We start from the raw sequence: 21,486 nt of genomic DNA on the forward strand, positions 1-21,486 counted from the left end.
ATGACTCTGATATTAATATTAGGGTTCAAGTATCTGGATCATATCCTGTCCTTCACGGAACATGTATATTGCGACAATAAGAAACACAAATAAAAGGTCGTTGATAGTATAGTACAAATGTGATGTTATTTGGGACTAAGCGGGACTAAATGGTACTCAAATGGAAGGTCTATGGAAGCAGAGCACGAATTTGATACTTAGGAAAAACAAACGGACATGTATGTCGTTTAGGACATAATAGGACTGCAATGAAAGGTTGTTGGTAGTAGACTGCAAATGTTGACCTCCAGTTTGGGTTGACATAGCAAGAACCTGAAAATGGGATGGACAAATAAAAAGTGGGATTTGAAATATTCCCATACCTCTAAATGATTTGATAATTTTTAAAGCAATAACATTTCGACAAAATTTCAATCAAATCTAATTTCAATTTCAACGAAATTTTATAGAAAATCCAATTTCATTTTTCTATGAAAATCAAATGTTGACAAAAATTTCAAAAAAAATCTAATTATAAATCAAATATAACTAAAATCCCTAAAAATCAAATTTTCAGTAAAAATTAAAGTTTTAACCTAATTTTCAAAAATCGAATTTTGACAAAAATTTCTATAAAGCTCAAAATTCAACGAAATTGTATATAATTAAATTTTTGGGAAATTTTCGATGAAAACGAATTTCGACAAAATTTCATTATTTAAATTCGACAATATTTGATTCTCATAAGAAAATTTCTTTAAAATTAAATTTTCATAGAAAACTTTTTCGAAATTTGATTGCATAGAAAATTCCATCAAAATGTATTTAAATCAAAATTTTGTCGAAATTCGATTTTCATATTTTTTATATTTTATTAAAATCTTTTGAAAAAAAATTGTAGAAATTTGACAGTGTCGGGACTAGTTAGTCTATTGTATGCATTTCATACAGGGTCTCTCGCAATTTCTTCGAGATAAATACAACCTTCCAATGTACGACCTTTGAAACCCTCACACCTAAAGACTTCTGATGATAACCTCTTTACCAAGGGGCCGAAAGGCTTCAAATCATGGTTGGTATGGTGTATGTACTATGTATAAAAATTTTCCGATCACCAAGCTCATCTCGAAATAGAAAATTTACACATCATAAGAAAAATTATCTTCGCTCTAACGAGCAAACAAAAATGGAAATTAAAAAATTCGGTGGAGCCATGGAGCCGCTCTACAAAAGTATATTAATCTTAAAAAAAAAAAACTTCAAATAAGAACAATTAAAAAAAATAATATCATGGTTTCACCTTTAAGTGCATCCTGAGATTTTCTTTAAAATTGCTCTGACTCGACTATTAAAAGGACAACCATTGAGCAACAATTTCAAATTGAACATCACTCAATGATACCTTAGGAGTACCTCAACTGTTCAATCCCATGGCAGCCAATTGTACGTACCGGATTGACCCGATGGAGTCCTTCATCGGCAAGGGCTGCCGCCTCAGTGTACAACACACTGCTAGAACAAAAACAACCTCACAAATATCGCTAGCATTAAGAGAAAATAACCAAAATTACAATTTGCATATGAACATTTCACTAAGGAACAGAGGAAAACTTCTCACATATCAATGAGTGCTGTCCGATTCAATTTTTAAGCTCAATGATAAGGGACCCCTTTGTATAGCCGAGCCCGAACGAAGTGCTTCTCTTTAGGGAGAAGTTATTACATGGCTGTCATACCAAATGTCGCAAGCAAACCACCGCTTATATTTTTTTGTAGTTTTCTCGCCAGATTCGAACCCAGGCGTTCAGCGTCATAGGCGGAAATGCTAACCCCTGCGCTACAGTGGCCTCCATACACCTCAATAAACGAAAACTGTAATGAGTCTGATTGCAGAAGTGCCGTTGGATATTTCGGTATTTATCTATGTAGTTGGAAATAGTTGACCTGTTGTTTTTATTTGGAGTTAGTTAGGCTAGAGGTCATTTGTTATTTATCAATTGTTGGAAATAATAACTATTTTTGAGAGTAAATGTTCAATTTAATATGATTTATTATATTTTGTAAGATTAACTTCAAACTAACTTCTAATTCAGATATTTTTTCCAACTGACGTGTAAAACAAAACGCAGACATAAAATTCAAGTACATATTCAAGCAATAATTCAGTGGTGTGGTAATTAGTACATAAAAATAGAAAATCAAGTTTTTGTCGACACCATCTATATTATATTTAAGGTTCAGAAATCTGTTTAAAATCAGTTGATACTAAATAATAAGCATACATATATTAACTAAATTCCTTAAATATACGAAAATTCGCCTTACTTAAGATAGACCTAGATGTACATCTTCACACAAAATATTGTGGTTTGCGCATAGTAATACCATGGTCAGCCAATGCTGGAGTTAAATCTTCTATGGCCAGTGTATATTTGCGATCCTTTATTGATTTCTTGTCCTGCAAATTAAAAAAAAAAATAGATATTTTATAAAGATTAAATGCTGAGATAACATAAAGAACAGTAAGAAAAGGCAAAAGTCCGGCGGTACCGACTGTATAATACTCTACTCCTACCCTAAAGGTACAAAGTGGGAGCTATATACTATTCCAAACCAATTTGATGGACCTCGGCGGATGTTAACAGATGGGTTATAAAACAATCCGTATCAAATTTCGAGCTATTACGTTCAAATTATAATAACTACAGTTGACAAATGACAACATTAATGTAAATTACCCAAAATCTGACAAAAATATATATGGGAGCTATATCTAAATCTGAATTAATTTCGACCGAACTTTATAGATTATTGGTAGTCGTGGGGAGCAGCGTTGTGCAAGATTTGTCAATTAATGTGCTTGCAGTGGCTCTAGAAGGGAAAATCAGGCGATATACAAATATGGCATATAAATCTGATCCGATTTCTATGAAATTCACCAGTAACATTAAGAATCATAAGAAAATCCTTCCTGACAAATTTCGAGAGATTTGTTTAACAAATGAGCAGCTTATTTCAATATTTTTCAAAATCGGACGAACACATATATATGTGAACTATATTCAAATCTGAACTGATTTTTCAATTTCAATGGGCTTTATCTCTTTGCCAAAAAAATGGCAGTACCAATTTTGAAGACGATCGGATGAATATTGCGACTTGTACACTAAATAACATGGATAGACGGACATCGAATCAGAAAGTGATTCTGAGTCGATCGGCATACTTATCAACGGGCCTATCTCTCCTCCACAGAGCTGGTGTAGGATATAAATATTCATATTTATAGTATTTGTGGATTCAGGTTTCGCTTAATGGTTAGGAAAAATGCCTTGCCTATGAAATTAAACTTACCTTATTTGATCCATGACCTCCTGAATGTTGGCTATTGCTGCGAGTTTTGCAATGTTGTAGTGCATCATTTGCAACATCCGATATGAATTTTTGCGCTGTCACCGCTATGATACGCACAATGCGTGGATCTACCGTTTCAAATCCGGCCATATGTAAATATTTTTCAGCAACTGCATCAGGGACAGTTGGTGTATAGTCCTCCAAATGCTGTAGCAGCTCGCTTAAAGCGTCACCAGGAGCAGACTCCAAGCCTTCTAACGCAAACTCACTAGAATCAATTTCATCATCATTGCTGACAACCATTATGTCGATCAACAACTGTTTAATTAACTATTTACTAATTATAATTTTTTTTACGATGCCAATTGCAAATTCAACTATCTACAAATCAAATCAGCTGTGTTGTCTTCAATTCGCTAATACGTTTCCTAAACAATGACGCAGAGAGGATTTGAAGTGACACGATGCAATAATGAAGGGATCCCACAGACACACAAATAGGAATAATTTTTAACGCATAGATGGCATTATATTTAATGCGATGGAAATACTACGACATATTCTACAAAAATGACATATATACTGGCCCAGTGCAAGTGCGGCTTAAATTAATTGATAAATATATTTATTTATTGGCTCACTTAAAATATTGAATTTTAGGAAAAACGCAAAAAAAAGGTCGGGTGAAAGTGACCTGTTGGCCACTACTTGTAATTAAAAGATGGAGCCAATTTTATTAACAACATTTGACATACAAAAGTTGCAATCTTTACATATTGTATGTTTTTGGGATCTCTCTGAACGCCATATAAAGCACTGAAACTTTCTAATTTCATTATTCTAAATGTTTTCATGCTAATTATTTTTCTATAGATATTGTTGCCAGTGTCCAAAGCAGCCGTTTTTTATACATAAATATCACACTGAAACATTTATCTACAATATCCGTGTGAACGTGAGCATAACGATAAACAGCTCACAATTTTTCGCTGGCATTTGTTCTAGGGATCCCAGGTTGGGATGAAAAGTCGACTTTTCGACTTTCATCAAAACGACAAGTCAATTTCTCGAGTTTTTTTTTGGCAAAAAGTCGACTTTTTGACTTCAAAGTCGATTATTCGTATTTGGTATACAGTAAAAGTCGACTTCGACTTTTCTACTTTTTTATACCAAAAATCGATTATACGATTAGTCGAAAGTCGACTTTTGGTTCCCTAATTTATTTGTCTGCAAACATGATTGGTACAAACTTTGGTATTTTTCGTCCTGCAAATGCCAGTTCCACTAGCAATGGTCCTACCCAGAATTCTACTTCTAACACGGGAAATCCCATACAAGAAGTAAGTAAAAACACGTACGTTGTCCTAAATAATCTGTTGCAATGATTTGTTTTAGGGCTCTCAATTAAGTGATTTTCTCCTTCAGTTGGAAGATTATGTTCCGACTGTACCCGATCCTGTTACTGCATTTTACTTAAACTCTGCCGGATTCGATTCAAATGATCCCCGTATTGTTCGTCTAATATCGGTGGCGACTCAGAAATTCATTTCAGATGTAGCCAATGATGCACTGCAGCATTGTAAAACCCGTACCAATAATCAACAAAATGGTTCAGCCAAAATGATAAAACCCAAGGATAGAAAATACACTATGACCATGGAAGACTTAGCTCCCGCTTTAGCAGACTATGGAATAACAGTGCGAAAATCCCAATACTTTCCTTAGTTCTATATCGAAAGTTTTATTTTTTTAAGTATAAATAAAATGTATACTAGGATTAATACAAGTAATTATCAATTAAATGATGTCTTTTTGTGTGTCTAAGACTAAATTGGAGTATATAAGGTTAAGTTTATTGGCATGTTACAAAACGTTTAAATGATCGTCCAGTACCGCCAGCTACGCGATATGCCAGAACAGCGGTAATTACAGTTACAATTAAATTGATAGATAAGGAAACGGCATAAAGTTGTTGAGCATTAAGTAATGTTATAAGGCTAACAAATAAGTGGGAGCCCACCACATACGAAACGTGTATATAGTTTGTGGTATCGAATGCATTAAAGAATATCACACTCCAGAAGACGTGAAGTAAACATATTGACAGAGCCTGGGCCGCAGAAACCATGAAGAAACTTTCGGTTCCTCCATTTAAACCCAATGTTCCGGGTCCAGTCTGAAAAATTGTTTTCAATGGTTAAAGAACCTTTAAAAAAATATAGCTTTTCTTACCAAATCTGCCAAAACATTCACCAGGGCAAACATAGCTGAAATTATACCAAATCCAAAACCAGACACATACGCCAGTATGTGTTTGTTTTCTATTAACCTTCTGTCATCGGCCACAGCTTCAAGGCCTTCTTCAAATTTTCTCAGCAACAAATAGAGCAAATAACGAAAATACTCTTGAAATAAAACTGAAAATACGGTTCCAAATGCCAGCACACTCCTTAAAGGCACCACAGAATACCACAGCAAAGAGGACGCCACCAGGGAGAGCAGCCAGAAGAAGGCAGCCACCACCAGTATAATTACTCGAATTGGATTCTTTGCAATGGTAAATACAAACAAAGAAAAAGGGGGACCAAAGGCTATTAAGGAACAGCCGAAAAATTCCGGTAATGTCATATTTAAAGCTGTTTTGTTTTATTAAAACTGAAAAAACCTTTCACAAAAAATAACAAAACGGGATTAGTCAACAGCGTTCAGAAGAGAACAGCTGTTAGTGGGCGTTTTGCACAAATATAAGGAATGACGTAACGCAAAATTGAAACGTAAAGTGGTAATAAAATTTCAACAATTTTTTGCAAAAATGCAGAAGAAATCACGAAAATGTGCCCATAAATTAATTTAATGAACCATTTTACAAACAAGCAAACTTTATGTTGAGAATAAATCATTGGATTTATTATTCTGAGTTCTGTAGTCCGAATTTACATCCCTTGAAGTTACTCATCAATTCTCCCCAGAAATTAAAGTAGTCTTTCAACAAACAATAGCAATAGCAAACAGGATGTCATTTGGCATCCCAATCTAGTTTAACCAACTTGACTTCGATTTTATGACACAAAAAGGGTTTGTGTCAATTGATAGCTAAGTTGAAGAATTAGTGTGGGAAAAACTTGGTTATGGTGAAAAAAAATTGTTTAACCATTAACATTTTTGACAGAAGAGGTGTAAGTTTTGACATTTACAGAATAGTAGTAAATAGATGCCCAGGTCTAATACAATTGCGTGCGTTGATTACTAGCCACTTCGACACATTAGTTGTTTATAATATAATTATAGTATTATTAAAAATATTACATTATGAGAATGCCTTTCAAAAAATGGATGATAACTCACTGTTGAATGAAAATGGCAAAACAAATTGTTTTCATTAGAGACATATCCAACCGCTGTGTAAAATTTTATTTGACGGCGTCGACATCACAAATCATTTGGCTTTCATATATTAATGAAATCTTAGTACAACAAAAGCATTAATCCAAAGAGACTTTATTTCTGTGAACAATGCCCAAGTATTTATATGTTCTTATAGCAAGTTTACTAAACAAATGATTTTCAAGCAAGTCATGGGCTCAATTTTTTTCAATAAATTTTGATTATTTAAATAGCGTGGCTTGCTTTTGCTCTGCCAGAAATTTAATACATTTGCATAGCGAGAAAGTTACCTTTTGACACAGCAAAATTTTATTTTTTCTCACCTGTTGGAAAAATATTCACCAAAGCATTTTTATATCTCACCATTGTGAATTGTTATCAATTGGCACACACCCAAAGTAGTCGATGATTCAAGTTTGGGTTCTCTTTTTTTAAATTAACATTAAACAATACCTATAACTTCAAACCGCCTGTTCGGAAAATTAAAAGTTAAGAGCAAAATTTATAAGCAATAAAAATTAAGCTGCAGGCATAAGAAAGGAGCAAAGAAAAACACCTTAAGCACCCTTGATTAAAAAACTCTCAGGGTCACTTTGAACATCCTTCCTGCTTGAAAACACAAATATCTGGGTTTAATTTTCATAGAAGTTCTCTAACAAAAGCTTACTGAATTAATCATGCAGTGCGAAGAGATAAAGGATGATGAAGGTCCTTCCAACACACTGGAGCATTTTACAGAACTAGAGCAGGTTTTGAGCATGATCGATAATCTACGGCCAACGGATGCTGCAGGATTTGAGAAAGACTTTGAACAATACTCAGAGGTTCTGTCAAGGTATGTAGTACGTATGTAGTGCCTTTAACAAAGGATTACCAACTTCTTTTTATCTGTCACCAGATATCAAGAACAGCCTCACCTGCTGGACCCACATTTGGAATTGCTGCTGCAAAAGTTATTGACAAAAGTACGTGACGCCAATTTGCCTGAGAACCAAATGCATGCTGCCTTCAAATATCTATACATCATCTGTAAAGTTCGAACCTACAAAGTCTTAGTAAAGTTTCTACCACATGAACTGAGCGACCTGGAGTTTGCTCTGGATCTATTGGAAAAACAGAATCCCAAGGAGTTTAAGCATTGGGAAACTCGTTATATGCTTCTCCTATGGATGTCCATATTGGTTCTGAATCCTTTCCATATGTCTCGATTGGACGCATATGTCGTCGATGGTGCCAGTAATGAGTTGATAACAAACCATATCCAGAATAAAACCAAAATGGAACGTATTTTCGACCTGTGTAAATTGTATACATCTTCCAATGATACATGCAGCAATATGTCAGCTTATTTAGCTGCAAAATATTTCGTTAGAGCTGACATTAAAGATTTGTATTTGGATCGATTTTTCGATTGGGTTATATCACAACATCAGTCTGCTACAGTGGAAATCAAATTTGGACAACTAGCCGCCGTGGCTGCCATATTAAAGCATGGTAAACGTGAAGATCTATTGCCGTATGCAGACAAACTGCTGCAGTGGATAGTAAGTTGCGAGTATAAAGATGGATCGGACTTCTTGAAATACAAGTCATATATAAAGATTATACAAAGGATAGGTTTGATTTATCTAAAACCTCGTATAGCCAGCTGGCGCTATAAAAGAGGTACACGCTCGCTTGCCTCAAATCTTCAAGGGCACAATGTACACAATTCAATTAATACAAGCGACGAAAGGCAGCAGCAGCCAGAAGAGGTTGAAAGCTCGGAGGAGGAAATTTTGGTTCCCGATGCAATAGAAGAAGTCATAGAGGAACTTTTGCAAGCCCTAAGAAGTGGGGGCAATGACATACGCTGGTCAGCAGCCAAAGGTATTGGCAGAGTTACAAACCGTCTGTCTAGAGAATTGGCTGACGAGGTCATAGGATCAGTCATTGACATATTAAATCCCTTGGAACCCCATGAGGCCTGGCATGGTGGCTGCTTGGCCTTGGCCGAATTGGCAAAAAGGGGATTATTGCTGCCCTATCGCCTAAAGGAATTGGTTCCATTGCTGCTGCAAGCATTATTCTATGATGAAATGAAGGGTTATATGTCTGTAGGCCAGCATATTCGAGATTCCGCCTGTTATATGTGTTGGGCATTTGCGAGGGCCTATAATCCAGATGATTTTCAACCCTTTGCCCAAGATGTTTCAGCTGGTCTGCTAACAGTAGCTGTTTTTGATCGTGAGATCAATTGCCGCAGAGCCGCTTCAGCTGCTTTTCAAGAAAGTGTTGGACGTTTGGGTAATTTTCCCTATGGCATTGAGATTTCCACTACCACGGATTTCTATTCAGTGGGTTTGAGGCATAACTCATACCTAAACATTAGCAACTTTATAGCACAGTATGAGGAATATCAAAAACCCTTAATTGATCACCTTATCGAGCGCAAAGTAAATCATTGGGATCCAGCAATAAGGGAGCTGACTGCCAAAGCGCTGAACAAATTGACACGCAGGGCGCCTGAGTATATGTCGCATGTAGTTTTGGATAAACTGTTTGTAAAGACTGATTCAATCGATATAAATACCAGACATGGCAGCGTGCTAGCCTTGGGTGAGATAATATTGGCATTGCACCAACTGGAGGATGAACGAGAGGAAAAGATCAATTCACTATCCAATCAAACAATTTGCAACATGAATGAATTAATCGCAAAATTTTTGCAACGTGATCTGTTTCGTGGCATGAGCGGAGAAATGATGAAACAATGTTGCACTGACTTCATACGCAATTGTAGTTCGGCCAAGGTTTCATGCACTCCTCAATGCTTGGGTAATTATGGGCATACTTCTATGACTTAAAAAAGTTTAATTGATTCATTTTTATTCATTTTCTGTTTAAATTTCAGATTCTTGGCAGGATGTTATTGACAAATGTTTGCTTCACAAAACTGCGCCCATTCGAGAATCGGCCACTTTGGCCTTTTCCAAACTTTGCGAAGCTCATTATAATACACCAGAAAGAAGTTCTGCCAATGCGGAAATTGTCACATTCTATCTTAAAGGATCCGACAATGACCAGGAGGAGAATATACGCATGGGTTATATAAGTGCATTGGGAGCTTTGCCTTTATTTATGATTGCCCCGCTATTTGATGATATTTTAGAAAATCTCATAAGACATTCCTTAACACCATATCAAGCAATTTGTGAAGGTGAATCACTAAAAGAACAAGAAGTTCAAAGCACAAAAAACTGGAGCGAAGCTCGTAGAGATAGCGTTAAAGCCCTTAACAATGTGGTAAAGGCTGTTGGCTTTGAAAAAAATGCAAGAGGTATTTAGAAATGCAATCTATAAGATAAAACTTTTAAAACTTTAAAGCACTTGTTTGTTTCCTAAAATTTTAGTATCGTTTGGAAATTCCAAATACTTAAACAGAGTAATCGATTGTTATCTAAAAGCCATGGATGAATACACCTTGGACAATCGTGGTGATATTGGGGCATGGGTTAGAGAAGCCGCCATGAGTGGTAGGAGCATGATTTTTTATATATTCTATCCGGGAATCGTTATCACTTTTTTTCCTTCCATTTTATATTAAAGCTATTTTTGATCTCCTAAAGCATTGTCCCAAGGATTTACTACAACCACAACAAATACGAAATATTATACTTGGTTTTATGCAACAATCAGTGGAAAAAATAGATCGAACTCGTGGTCTGGGTGGTCGTTTGCTATGTCAAATTGTACACTTAGATCCCATCATACCTTATATATCTCATCACGAAAAACTACAGGAAATCTTTCCTCAAGATGCCAACTCTGTGTTATGGCTATTTGCTGATCACACATTTCCTCTATTTTGTTCTTTACTCGAATTTCCCGAATATTCCAGAAGGATTTTGCTGGGCCTGAGTGCAAGTATTGGCCAACTGACTGAATCCCTTATAAAGTATGCATCGGCGGCATTATTCCAATTCCTAAGAAGTCACAATGCCGAAATTGGGAGACTATGTAAGGAAATTGTATTGAACTTCGAAGAAAACCTTTTGAATGAACGCGTGACATATCCCATGCTGAATTTTTTGGACATTATTATAGCATCGGGTAAGTAGTCGATATTTCAAATACTATTTTTTATTATACCCACCATTTCACGCATAAGGGTATAAAAGTGTTCGTGGACTTGACAGCAACAACAAAAACGGATATGAACAGAAACAAAATAATCACGAAAATAATTAATTCAATTAATTTTTTAATTGTTTTAACTTAAGCTAAGCTCACAATAGATACTTATCTCAGCATTCGTATTTCGTTATACGGATTTCGCCAAGAAGTTTTAAAACATACAAAGCAAAGCATGCGAGCATGGCATAGGAGCTGTATAGCTTTTTATTCGCAACAGCTTTATTCGTGCCACAGAAACTACTTGGTTACTAAAGAAGAATGGGTGGCAGCCGTAATGGCCATTACTAAGTTTCAACTATACGTGGAAATCAAGCAATTCTGCGTAATAAGCGACCATACAGCCTCCAGTAGCTTAAGAAAAGGCCTCATATCTATCGCCAGATATGCTCTCCCACGTACCCACAGCGGAAGAGCTGGACATTGATCAAGTGTTTGAATTCAAAACAAAGAATTTGATAGCCAAGAATATATTTGGCAAATTGCGCGGTGTGCAAAGAAACCAAACCAACTAATGAATACACCCAACCGCCTATTGAAAATGCAGTTGTCACCGACGGCGCTTTCCGAAACTGTATATTGACTTTTTGTGTAACTACCCCAGATCTAAAAACGGAAACAATTTTATAGTTCTCTATGTGCGTTCAAGATCACGTGTTTTTGGTTGGCATATGGAGAACTATCCAAAAAAAAGCAGACAAAAAAAAAACCAAAAATTATAACCATGGTTCAGATCGGACTATGTTTGGATATAGCTGCCATATAGACCGATTTCCCGATAAAGGGTTCTGAAGCCCATAAAAGCCTTGTTTTTTATCCGATTTCGCGGAAATTTCAAACAGTGAGTTGTTTTAGGCCTCCCAACATCCGACCCAAATATGGTTCAGATCGGACTATATACAGATATAACTGCCATATAGAACGTTCTCCCGATAAAGGGTCTGAAGCCCATAAAAGCTTTATTTTTTATCCGATTTCGCTGAAATTTGAAACAGTGGTGATGCAGATGTGTATGTCCCGTTTTGAAGCAAACGAGTGACGTCTGTGTTTAAACTAGCACCGCAAATACTTATGCTCATGTGTCTATATGCGACGGTATGATGAGTGTTTGTTAAAAAAAAAAGCAAACACTGCAATTTTTTTTAAATAAAAAGTTTGAAGAAATCTTATAATAAAATTAGTAATAAGGAACGAAATAAAATGGTGCTTTATTATCTTCATTGCAAAAGCAATACCGCAATTATGATTCGAGCCAATGGGTTTTGTTGAAGCGTTTTTTCCATTCTCATCCTACATTCACTCGTAACGCCACGGTCACGCCAAGCATAAAATTGAATGTACCATTATGCATACTATCGCCACTCCTATCAGTATGCTGGTCATAACACCGCATCATTTGCGGTGGCGATAAATACTAACACTGCATTTTTATGAGAATACCGCAAATCGGAAAATATCATCGCTTGCAGTTTTTTGTTGTACACTGAGGTGGCAGCCCTTACCGACGAAGAACTCCGTCGGATCAATCCGGTATGTACAACCGTCGGGTCAATCTGGCATGTACAATGGCTGGTCATAATTGACATATCAAAAGACGGATTGGGTCCGAGAAATGTACATAAATAGTTAAAAATTTTCATTCAAATGTTGTATACATAAAGTGTTAAATATATTTTTTATTGCATATCTATAATTTTATACCCCCCACCATAGAATGGGGTTATACTAATTTCGTCATTCCGTTTATAACACATCGAAATATGCATCTAACATCCCATAAAGCATATCTATTCTTGATCGTCATGCCATTTAAATTCGATCTAGCCATGTCCGTCCGTCCACCGAAAGCGCGCTAATTTTCGAAGGAACAAAGGTAACCGCTTGAAATTTTGCAAAAATACTTCCTATTAATGTTGGCCGATTTATAATTGTAAATGGGCCAAATCGATCCATGTTTAGGTAGAGCTTCCATATAAACCAATCTCCCGACATGTGAGTGAAGATAAATTCCGAATTAAACTAGTGGAGACACAAACCACTAGCTTTACAGCCATATGATACTGGCATAGCAGGTCACTGTTAAACATTTTTACACATATTAAAAATTAAATTAAATCTGAAAAAAATCATTTATTAATACAAAATAATTTTCAAGCGCAACAAAGCCCTAATACAATTAAAAATTTAAATGAATAATAAAATTTATTTCCCTCAATATCAATAAAATGCTCTAACAGGATAAAGAATATTTCAAAATCTTTTAAACCACTGTGCAAAAATGGAAGAAGTTGATACGTTGAAACCGACCTCAAACTATAGCTTATGAAGTCTAGTTTCTAATCCAAAAACGCCTATATTCCAAATAATCGTATAACTATCGAATTTTTGAGAAAAACTTGAAAAAATTCGTTACAAGTCTTGAAAAATCTATTTTGCTTGAACCAATGTGCAAAAATAGAAAAATTTGATACTTTGAAACTTATCTCAAACGGCAGCTTATGTAGTCTAGTTTCTAATCCAAATGGGCGTATATTCCAAATAATCGTCTAACTATAGAATTTTTGAGAAAAACTTGAACAAATTCGCTACAAGTCATGAAAAATCTATTTTGCGTAAACCAATGTGCAAAAATAGAAAAAGTTGATACTTTGAAAACGATCTCAAACGACGCCTTATGAAGTCTAGTTTCTAATTCAAAAGGGCATATATTCCAAATAATCGTCTAACTATCGAATTTTTGAGGCGCTAGAGATCGCACTTCCTATTTGCACAATAACTCCTCCTATGACCTCCAATATACAATACTTGCCAATTATTGTCTCAATCGGCCTAAAACCTGATATAGATCCCATATAAACCGATCTCCCGATTTGACATCTCGAGCCACTGGATGTCGCTATCATTATGCGATTTGACTGAAATTGTGCACGCAGCGCTTTTTATGATTTTCAACTTCCGTGGCAAGTATTTTCCAAATCGGTCTATAACTTGATATAGCTTCCATATAAACCGATTTTCTGATTAATCTTCTACGACCACTAGGAGCTTCGATTTGTGCCTAATTTAGAATCATAGCATGCTTGTACTTGTTTTGTATGTGACAGTATTATGTAGCCATTTAAAAAATGGACAATTTTTATTATATCGTACGAACTTTATTTTGTAGGCTTCTGTCGACTTGCTCTTATGCCAGCGGGTGCTGTCCGATTCATTTTGAAGCTCTTCGACTGAAGCGTATAGTTCCCGATTAATAACACCAGGTTAGGTTAGGTTGAAAATAGGGTGCAGATATTAATCCGCCCCATGCCACTATGGACATACACCTAAGCCAGTAATCGGCTTGTTGTGCGCTCTAAAAACTATAAAGTAACCTCTAAAAAGAAAATTTGAAGCTCTTCGGCTGACGAGTATAGTACACGACTAATAACACCAACGAATTACATACTCCAATGACGAATTACATACTCCAATGAAGTGATGCGTGCTTTGTTGTGGTCGAAGCCACAAAGAAAGCCCTACCTCCGAAGTAGAACTTTACATTTTTTTTAAACAATATGTATGTCGAATAATGAATACAACCCAGGCGGATTGAATGCCCATAGCCTACGGCGAGCTATAAATCTAGTTGGAAAGCCGAAACTCAACTCCAATATAGGGGAAATTAACGAAATGAAATTTATTAAATTTTGCAATTTATTTTTTAATTGATTTAAGATAATTGAACATTTTCAATTAATGGTCGGATTTTGAAATGTTTTTTTTTTTTTTGAAAATTCCAATTGTACGCTTTTTTATTTCCAATTAAATTTTTGTTTGTGCAATTTTTTCGCATGGGTGTAGGTGAGCTAAAAAACTCACCAAGCGAAAAATTCTAAACAAATATGTCCAGAAATCCATGGGTCTAAAATCTAAATAAAGCTTGCAACTTGTTTGGCTCCGCATAAAGAACACTTACGAGTTTGTCATTAAAAATCAGAAACTCGATTTAGATTTTAAACCCATAATTTCTTGTGAAAAAAATTCTTGAAATTTGTCATAGATTACGATTTTGACAACCGCCAAAAATTACTCAACCTAGTGTGTATCTCCAGTTATTCACCCCCTAACTAGACCCTTTTCGTAAAAGGCCTTCTTTCCTCAGCGCTAGGTCTGGCTAAAATATTTATGTATATATAAATTATTTAATTATTTTAACTTGACACCACTTACTTCCTAATGGTAAAGCATTCGAGGACCTATTTAAATGTTTTCTTTCTTTTCCTAGGTACAATTAATACCGTTCTGCTGGATGATTCTTCAACATTTGCCGATGATATATATCGTTTACTCAATTTAGAAATCAAAGGTCACAAAAAACTTTACAAATTGGTATCCAGTATTAATGTCTACTGTCAACTGGTGCAAGTTCCACGTTTATGCAAAAAAGTCCTTTCCAAGATGTCTGTGTTTCTCGGCCTTACACATGTGCATGTGCGCAAAACTACAGCCACCAAACTCTATGAAGCCTTGGCATTGCATGGTGATATTTGTGAGATAAGTGAAGATAATATGGACGAGATCTTAAATATACTCTCGGAAACGGATTGGGGTTTGCCCTTGGTTGAAGTTAGGCCAATACGTAATCAACTGTGTGATCTCATGGGCATAAAAGCACCCATGTCTGCAGCAACTAATAGCACTAATAATTAAATAACAATAAAAAAAAGAAATCACAAAACCGTTAAACGGATTCCATTTGGCACAATAAGAAAAACAGAAAACGTTAATATATTTGAAAATAAAACATAACCCATAATAATGCAATTACTTAACCTTTTTGTTATTTCTCTGTTCTTTGTTTTTATTGTTTTTACTCATATATGATAATATAAGTTCATATATGACTAGATCAATGGCATGAAAAATAAGTGATGTACAATTAGTAATGAGTTGTTTTCCTTTACCTGGGTCACTTTGCTTCTTTGAGTAGCTTTTCAGTTTGTGTGCATTCGTGTAACTGTTGTTTGTAACTACAACGACATTTGTCTCGCTTTATTTAATGCCAATTTTGTTTTCAACACATTCATCGCTTTTCCATTTAATTTGACTAATTTTTAAACTATATATCTAAGTCAGTTTATAATTGCTTTGCTTGCTTTCAAAGGAGTATGTACGAGTATGTATGTATGCATGTTTTTAGATCAACTTGAAATGATTGAAATGAAAATTAGTTAACAGGTAGTTGACAGGGTTTGCAATACAATCTGTTTTTTGATTATTTCCTATATGCTAAGGTATAACTAAAAAATATGTTGCATTTACTTTTAATTTGCCGGTTGCTTTCATGATCAAAAACAAACATTAACAAATTCAATTTTTGTTAAATTAAAAAGTATAAATGTTACAACTAAAAATTTACACATTAAATTAAAATATTTAAAATCTTTGAGAATTTCTTTTTTGTCGTTTTTTTCTTTTGTCAAAGTCCAATTAAAGTTGTTTTGTTTTTCATATTACTCATATTGCTGATTGCATAAATAGAGTAGCAGTAGTAGTAACGCACACATATAAATTTAAATATTTTTAAATTTAGCGATATAATCGGGTAAACGTCTTCAAAGCCAAAGTGACTGATTTGGTGGTTGTTGATCTGTAAATGGAAAAAAAACAAAAAACAATTATAAAATGTTATAGCAGGGAATCTTAAAAGGATTTACTTCATAACTGTTTCCTTAAATTCAAGTAGTTGTGCATCTGTGGCCGTCACATAACCTCCAGTGTTTTTCTTTGGCAAACTTTGTAATGCTGTTTTGAGAAACGCCTCCATCTGCTCTGGTGATATGACATCCTTCAATTCGGTCAACACATCCGCCACATCGGGCAGCATGTATGAGTGCAAGCAAAATACTGATGCTTGTATAAGATTAATAACTAGGGCCTCACCATTTTGTTCGGCTATTTCCTTGACCAGTGGCTTACATTCGGCTAATTTGTAATTGTTGCTGCGGCCCCATTTCAGGAGATTTACGAAAAATTTCATAACTGAGGAGTTGGCTTCGCGATGGTCCAGCGTACAAGCCAAAAGAGCACATTGAAATATAGGCGTTACCAGGGAACTTTGCAAAAATGGCAAAGGACAACAGTCAATGAAACGCGAGCACAAACGAAAGAAATCGTCCACTGTGTCAGGATTATTCTTTAAACCGTTTTCTACTTGCAACATTTTGAAAGTGGGTTCAATGAAAGATTTCAACATTACCAAGAGACCATTGATGCAATCCTCCACCTTGGCGAACTCATCCACCAGCACAGAGCCCAAATACAGAAAGCAGCTGTGGTGGTGCAAAGCATACAGAGTCACCATTTGATGTATAAGTGGTTCTACTAGCATAGAGGCTTGTTTTCGCACCATTCGCACACTGTAACGTATGAGTCGACAGGTGCGTTCCATAACGCGCACATCCGTTTGATATTTATCCATAACACGTGATATAAGAGGCCAGGCATCCGTCAGTATATTTAAAGTGGGATGTATTTCGCTATCTGGTACGTCGGGGTTGGTATGACGTATAACTGCACAGGCTCTATCTACCCAGTAGGCGGGGTCAGTACGTTCTCCTTTACAAATTGTGTTTGCTGTGGCGGGACTTTCCACCATTATTGCTAGTGGCTGCAATTGAAATGATATAATTTCTCTCATCGCCGACTCCAGCTGGCCTTTGGGCAACCTAGACAGTATCAATGATATACCCTTGAGTAGGCCAATGGCCAGATCATTGCCAATTTCAAAACTATCCAAACTTCTTGCTATTTCAACCAAACCACTAATGTGAAATACCATTTTTTGTCTACACGAAGCACAAATCGAGGTCAAAGCAATGGCCGCTGCTCCCGCTAAACCATTCTTTTGTTGCAATGAGAATAGTAGGAAATTTAATACAGCCTGAAGACTTTCTGCGTGGTTTTCTATCCAATCGCATAATTCTCCTAACAGCATAATGGAGGTATAGCGTACCGCAATGTGCGTGTTTTCGGGAAGATTTAGAATTGCCTCAACCACCTTAGGTATAACTTCGTTTTCATCACTGTAGAGAAGGGAAGTCACATTAGTAAGACGAACATTTCTCTGTTCCTTTGTTACAAACTTACGGTATTATGTTTTTAGCCACATTTTGCATGATAAACAATGCAGACTCAGTTGATTCCCAGGTACAACCAGGCTCTTGAAGTTTGTAAAACATTTGCTTAAAGCAGTTTCCAGATCCCACAATGAAAGCCACATCCTTTATTAAATCGGAAACCTTTCGTCGAAAATCCTATAAATCCTTCCATGGGTTATTGTCCTATTACAAATAAATTACATTTCTACTCACATTAAAGCCATCATTCTCATCTATAAGTCCCTCTTGATCAGGTTCCATTTGTGTCAAACGATATAGTGCACCCAGCAATCGTTCTATGTGCGGGGTAAAGTGTGATGTCAGTTTGTCGTTGTTGCGCTGAAAAAGCTCTTCACTTAGGCGATACCAAAGGTTAAAAGTAATTTCCGCCACTTCATATTCATAGTGGCCCACACAAATCAACACCAGATCCAAGCCCTTAGTCGAATAATGAGGTATGTCTTCGTTGGCGAACATTTCATAGAAAAAGGCTTCGCACAGCACCGTAAATATGCGACAATAATTCATAGTCTTGTCTATATCTTCCATGCCGACCGATGTATGGTAAGCAGATTCAAGCATGCAGACTGCATTAAATATTTGCATCTTAAGCTGAGGATCCAGTACATCACGCCCACTATTCGCTTCCATACAGCTTAGCAGCGCACACAGGCATTCGGTCGAGGTATCGTGTAACTTTCTCGAAGTAGTATCCATACTCAAAAGACGGAAAACTTGCTGGGTGAGAGGATTTTGTGCCGATTGCTGCAGAGGAATTGCTTGTATGGCAACCCAGGCACAATAACAGCGCAAAGTGGAGTTGATGATCTTTTCTTGAATTGTATCACCATGCTGCATGCACAAACACAGGAATTCCAACACTTTTGGAGCAGCTGCATCCAATTGCTTATGTATCTCCTCGCGGCGATTGGCACCCAACCTCAAATATCTTGAGTCAATTTCTTCCGGTATTAAAGTTAGAATTTCCAGAAGTGGCCACACGGATTGAGGTTGCGTCGACAGCATATCCAACAAATCGATCACTGGCTGTTTCCATGTTGCCATCAGCAAAGCCAAGTCTGCCACCGCCAAGCACAATTGTGTTACAATGATGGAGTTTGTTTCGTCCGTAATTTGCCCCACATGCACAATCAAGGAATCCCTAAGGGATTCGTGCGAATTCAATGGCAGCTCATTAAACGAGTTTTGTATTTTGTTACGCATAGTCTGGGCAGCGAAATAGCATGAATGCAAGTCTCTCTTTTGCTGCAACAATTCATCAGCTATTGTCCATGAATATATCTGTGAAAGATATGCCAAAAAAATTAACATTAGGTGCTCGCTCGCTCCCATACCAAATTTATTCTCAAACGATCCTCTTCTTTACTCACTGATTTCTGAAACTCCTCCAACCATTTGTTGGCCTTCTCCTTTTCTTTGGGATTGGTGTTGTGAAAGAGTGTGCATATGCCCTGATACACCAAGTCAGCGGTGGGCGCCGTCTCCATCATTGTTTTACCAAAAATGAACCTCGTTTTTATCAAAAACTACTTTAGAGTTTTTACATTAATTTCTGCACTGAATTAAAAAATAATTTGTTGATGCAGCTAGTTGTCAGTTGGTGTGACAAAATCGTAACGTAGAACGTATAGAAAAACAGCGCCAGCTTGCAGACTAATTAGACTAGAATAGAATATAAGACCCCAGTATGCACGGGGGCTTTTTTCATAGGGTGTAGATGTTGGTGTTCTATATGGCTTTTCCCGTGAACAACTGTCAAACTTTATATAAAAGTAGAAGGTAAAAATATGTGAAATAAAAAATGCCTTTTCACGCTAAAAGTAGGCATTAAGTTCGGTTTTTACGGCGAAACTATATATAAACAACTAGTGGAAAAAATCTGTGAACATATTTTCCTTTGTGGTACTAAGTTCTTCACTGAGTAGTAATTTGACATTCATAAGAAGCATGTACGAAACTTTTCTCAACTGTGGCCAACATGAAAAAAAAATAATTTTTTCGCATTTTCGTACATTGTATTTTAAATAAATTACAATTATTAGCAAATACATATCTTCCACTTTTATTTTTTATGATAACACTACGCAAATTACGCAATTTTCCAAATGCTGGTGGTAAAACATATGATCTAGTTTTCCTATAAGTGTGAACTCAACAATTTGTGCAAATGTGCACAAATTGTTACTGGAAGTCGTTCGCGTACTATATTTGCCAGCAGAAGAGAGTGGGAGAGTACGTGAGGGCAAGCAAAATTTTGGGAGTTTGGTAATTGAGAGCTTGTAAATTTCTACTAGAGGATTTTTTCTTAATAGAAAATTGCAGTCTGTTTTCAATGGAGCGGCAAATCTAGAGCCCGGGAATAGGCTTACAATGGACTCCAAAGACCCAACAGCTGTGGGTGGTGGTATCAGGCCGTAGCATGTTGTCTGCTACTGAAACCTCGACTGGTTGAGCAGCTGCTGCAGGCTCCACTAGCCGACAGGTCAGCAGGGGCTTTTGACGAAGGCACCTGGCTCGAGTCTAAAGGGCAAGGCCGAACATATTCTTTCTTCGCATGCCTATAATTTGCCTAGGTCATCGGCCTTTCCCGGCAAACCAACACGCCAACACAATGATCCTAACACTCTCACTAATAGTGAAAGAGATTCCCTAAATTGGACTCGGGAATTCGCTGCACAGGCTACCCCAAAACAACACGTCTAGATTCGGAAACTGCACTGCCGTCAGCCAAAAGGCTGCGGTCACCTGGAGGGCATCCCATGCCTAAAAGAACTAGGGCGAACAACAGTAAGATGGGTCCAAGAACCTTTGCTAATGTAAATTTAGTCAAGAAGGAAGATATTCCTTCTCTACCAATGGCGCATGCTTGGATACCAAGGATTTCCTCAGATCCTGAAGCGATACTTGGAAGACTAAGGGAATGTAATCCCGATCTTTCAAGATTGGTAGATTGGATGAGGCTAATGGTGACCGGAGACAAGCAGTATTCAGACTAAAGTCCGGCTGTCTCGCGGACCTCAACAAGTCTGAAGGGGTTGTATCCTACGGATTCAACAAGTTGAAACTGAAAGTCTTTAGAAGCGGTGGGGTTGGGGAATCAGGAGACGACTCAGCGGTTGTTACTGACTACTTGTCTGAGGAACTATCGACCACAAGGCTAAAGTTTTTCGGATTGCAGGAGACTGAAAATCCTCCTGCCACAATCGAGACAGGAAGGGATTGCATCGAAACGGGACTCGAAAAGCCTTGTGTGGGTGGGTCACAAAGTTGGACTGGGCTCAAAGTGCCCAGTCCAACTCAGAAGTACTTCGACAGCAGGAGTTAGTGAAGAATCTAAGAAGAAATCGTCCACACCGCAAGTGCCCAGTGTCCTGAGGAAGAGTGGTTCCATAGCTTTCTCACCTGCCCCTGGATGCGTACGGAAGCTCATCATGAC

The 21,486-nt window shown here is 36.7% G+C and overlaps 5 protein-coding genes and 1 long non-coding RNA gene across 6 annotated transcripts; 2 read left to right on the top strand and 4 right to left on the bottom strand.

The window, feature by feature from the left end:
• Positions 1–18: 18 nt before the first annotated feature.
• On the bottom strand, positions 19–477 carry LOC106087231 (uncharacterized). The gene is made up of 2 exons (XR_001221241.2): positions 363–477; positions 19–312 (listed from the first exon to the last, which is right to left on the bottom strand). It is a non-coding gene; the product is annotated as an uncharacterized LOC106087231 (long non-coding RNA).
• A 1,528-nt stretch (positions 478–2,005) lies between these two features.
• On the bottom strand, positions 2,006–3,747 carry LOC106087227 (transcription initiation factor TFIID subunit 10). The gene is made up of 2 exons (XM_013252201.2): positions 3,334–3,747; positions 2,006–2,437 (listed from the first exon to the last, which is right to left on the bottom strand). Exons 1-2 carry the CDS (start codon positions 3,634–3,636, stop codon positions 2,330–2,332), a joined length of 411 nt encoding a protein of 136 aa, XP_013107655.1. The 5' UTR covers positions 3,637–3,747; the 3' UTR covers positions 2,006–2,329.
• Positions 3,748–4,523: 776 nt separating this feature from the next.
• LOC106087222 (transcription initiation factor TFIID subunit 10) lies at positions 4,524–5,135 on the top strand. The gene is made up of 2 exons (XM_013252195.1): positions 4,524–4,673; positions 4,729–5,135. Exons 1-2 carry the CDS (start codon positions 4,569–4,571, stop codon positions 5,056–5,058), a joined length of 435 nt encoding a protein of 144 aa, XP_013107649.1. The 5' UTR covers positions 4,524–4,568; the 3' UTR covers positions 5,059–5,135.
• LOC106087221 (gamma-secretase subunit Aph-1) lies at positions 5,060–6,039 on the bottom strand. The gene is made up of 2 exons (XM_013252194.2): positions 5,566–6,039; positions 5,060–5,509 (listed from the first exon to the last, which is right to left on the bottom strand). Exons 1-2 carry the CDS (start codon positions 5,959–5,961, stop codon positions 5,186–5,188), a joined length of 720 nt encoding a protein of 239 aa, XP_013107648.1. The 5' UTR covers positions 5,962–6,039; the 3' UTR covers positions 5,060–5,185.
• A 1,070-nt stretch (positions 6,040–7,109) lies between these two features.
• LOC106087232 (tubulin-specific chaperone D) lies at positions 7,110–15,696 on the top strand. Its single transcript, XM_013252204.2, has 6 exons — positions 7,110–7,552; positions 7,616–9,534; positions 9,611–10,036; positions 10,110–10,232; positions 10,306–10,809; positions 15,155–15,696. The coding sequence occupies exons 1-6, from the start codon at positions 7,395–7,397 to the stop codon at positions 15,577–15,579; spliced, it is 3,555 nt and encodes a 1,184-aa protein (XP_013107658.1). The 5' UTR covers positions 7,110–7,394; the 3' UTR covers positions 15,580–15,696.
• A 187-nt stretch (positions 15,697–15,883) lies between these two features.
• On the bottom strand, positions 15,884–19,644 carry LOC106087233 (transportin-3). Its single transcript, XM_013252205.2, has 5 exons — positions 19,421–19,644; positions 18,243–19,331; positions 18,019–18,185; positions 16,587–17,954; positions 15,884–16,519 (listed from the first exon to the last, which is right to left on the bottom strand). The coding sequence occupies exons 1-5, from the start codon at positions 19,538–19,540 to the stop codon at positions 16,459–16,461; spliced, it is 2,805 nt and encodes a 934-aa protein (XP_013107659.1). The 5' UTR covers positions 19,541–19,644; the 3' UTR covers positions 15,884–16,458.
• Positions 19,645–21,486: the final 1,842 nt, after the last annotated feature.

Source organism: Stomoxys calcitrans, chromosome 3, assembly GCF_963082655.1.
Source record: "Stomoxys calcitrans chromosome 3, idStoCalc2.1, whole genome shotgun sequence".
Taxonomy (NCBI): Eukaryota; Metazoa; Arthropoda; class Insecta; order Diptera; family Muscidae; genus Stomoxys; species Stomoxys calcitrans.

Excerpts from the sequence above, each read along its gene's own strand:
- LOC106087227 (XM_013252201.2), bottom strand. The coding sequence starts at position 3,636 with ATGGTTGTCAGCAATGATGATGAAATTGATTCTAGTGAGTTTGCGTTA. Across the intron at positions 2,438-3,333 it reads GAGGTCATGGATCAAATAAG|GACAAGAAATCAATAAAGGA; the intron begins GTAAGTTTAATT and ends TTTAATTTGCAG.
- LOC106087222 (XM_013252195.1), top strand. The coding sequence starts at position 4,569 with ATGATTGGTACAAACTTTGGTATTTTTCGTCCTGCAAATGCCAGTTCC. Across the intron at positions 4,674-4,728 it reads CGGGAAATCCCATACAAGAA|GGCTCTCAATTAAGTGATTT; the intron begins GTAAGTAAAAAC and ends GATTTGTTTTAG.
- LOC106087221 (XM_013252194.2), bottom strand. The coding sequence starts at position 5,961 with ATGACATTACCGGAATTTTTCGGCTGTTCCTTAATAGCCTTTGGTCCC. Across the intron at positions 5,510-5,565 it reads TGAATGTTTTGGCAGATTTG|ACTGGACCCGGAACATTGGG; the intron begins GTAAGAAAAGCT and ends ACAATTTTTCAG.
- LOC106087232 (XM_013252204.2), top strand. The coding sequence starts at position 7,395 with ATGCAGTGCGAAGAGATAAAGGATGATGAAGGTCCTTCCAACACACTG. Across the intron at positions 10,233-10,305 it reads TAGAGAAGCCGCCATGAGTG|CTATTTTTGATCTCCTAAAG; the intron begins GTAGGAGCATGA and ends TTTATATTAAAG. Across the intron at positions 10,810-15,154 it reads GGACATTATTATAGCATCGG|GTACAATTAATACCGTTCTG; the intron begins GTAAGTAGTCGA and ends TTCTTTTCCTAG.
- LOC106087233 (XM_013252205.2), bottom strand. The coding sequence starts at position 19,540 with ATGATGGAGACGGCGCCCACCGCTGACTTGGTGTATCAGGGCATATGC. Across the intron at positions 18,186-18,242 it reads ATGAGAATGATGGCTTTAAT|GATTTTCGACGAAAGGTTTC; the intron begins GTGAGTAGAAAT and ends AAGGATTTATAG. Across the intron at positions 16,520-16,586 it reads TTTAAGGAAACAGTTATGAA|ATCAACAACCACCAAATCAG; the intron begins GTAAATCCTTTT and ends TTCCATTTACAG.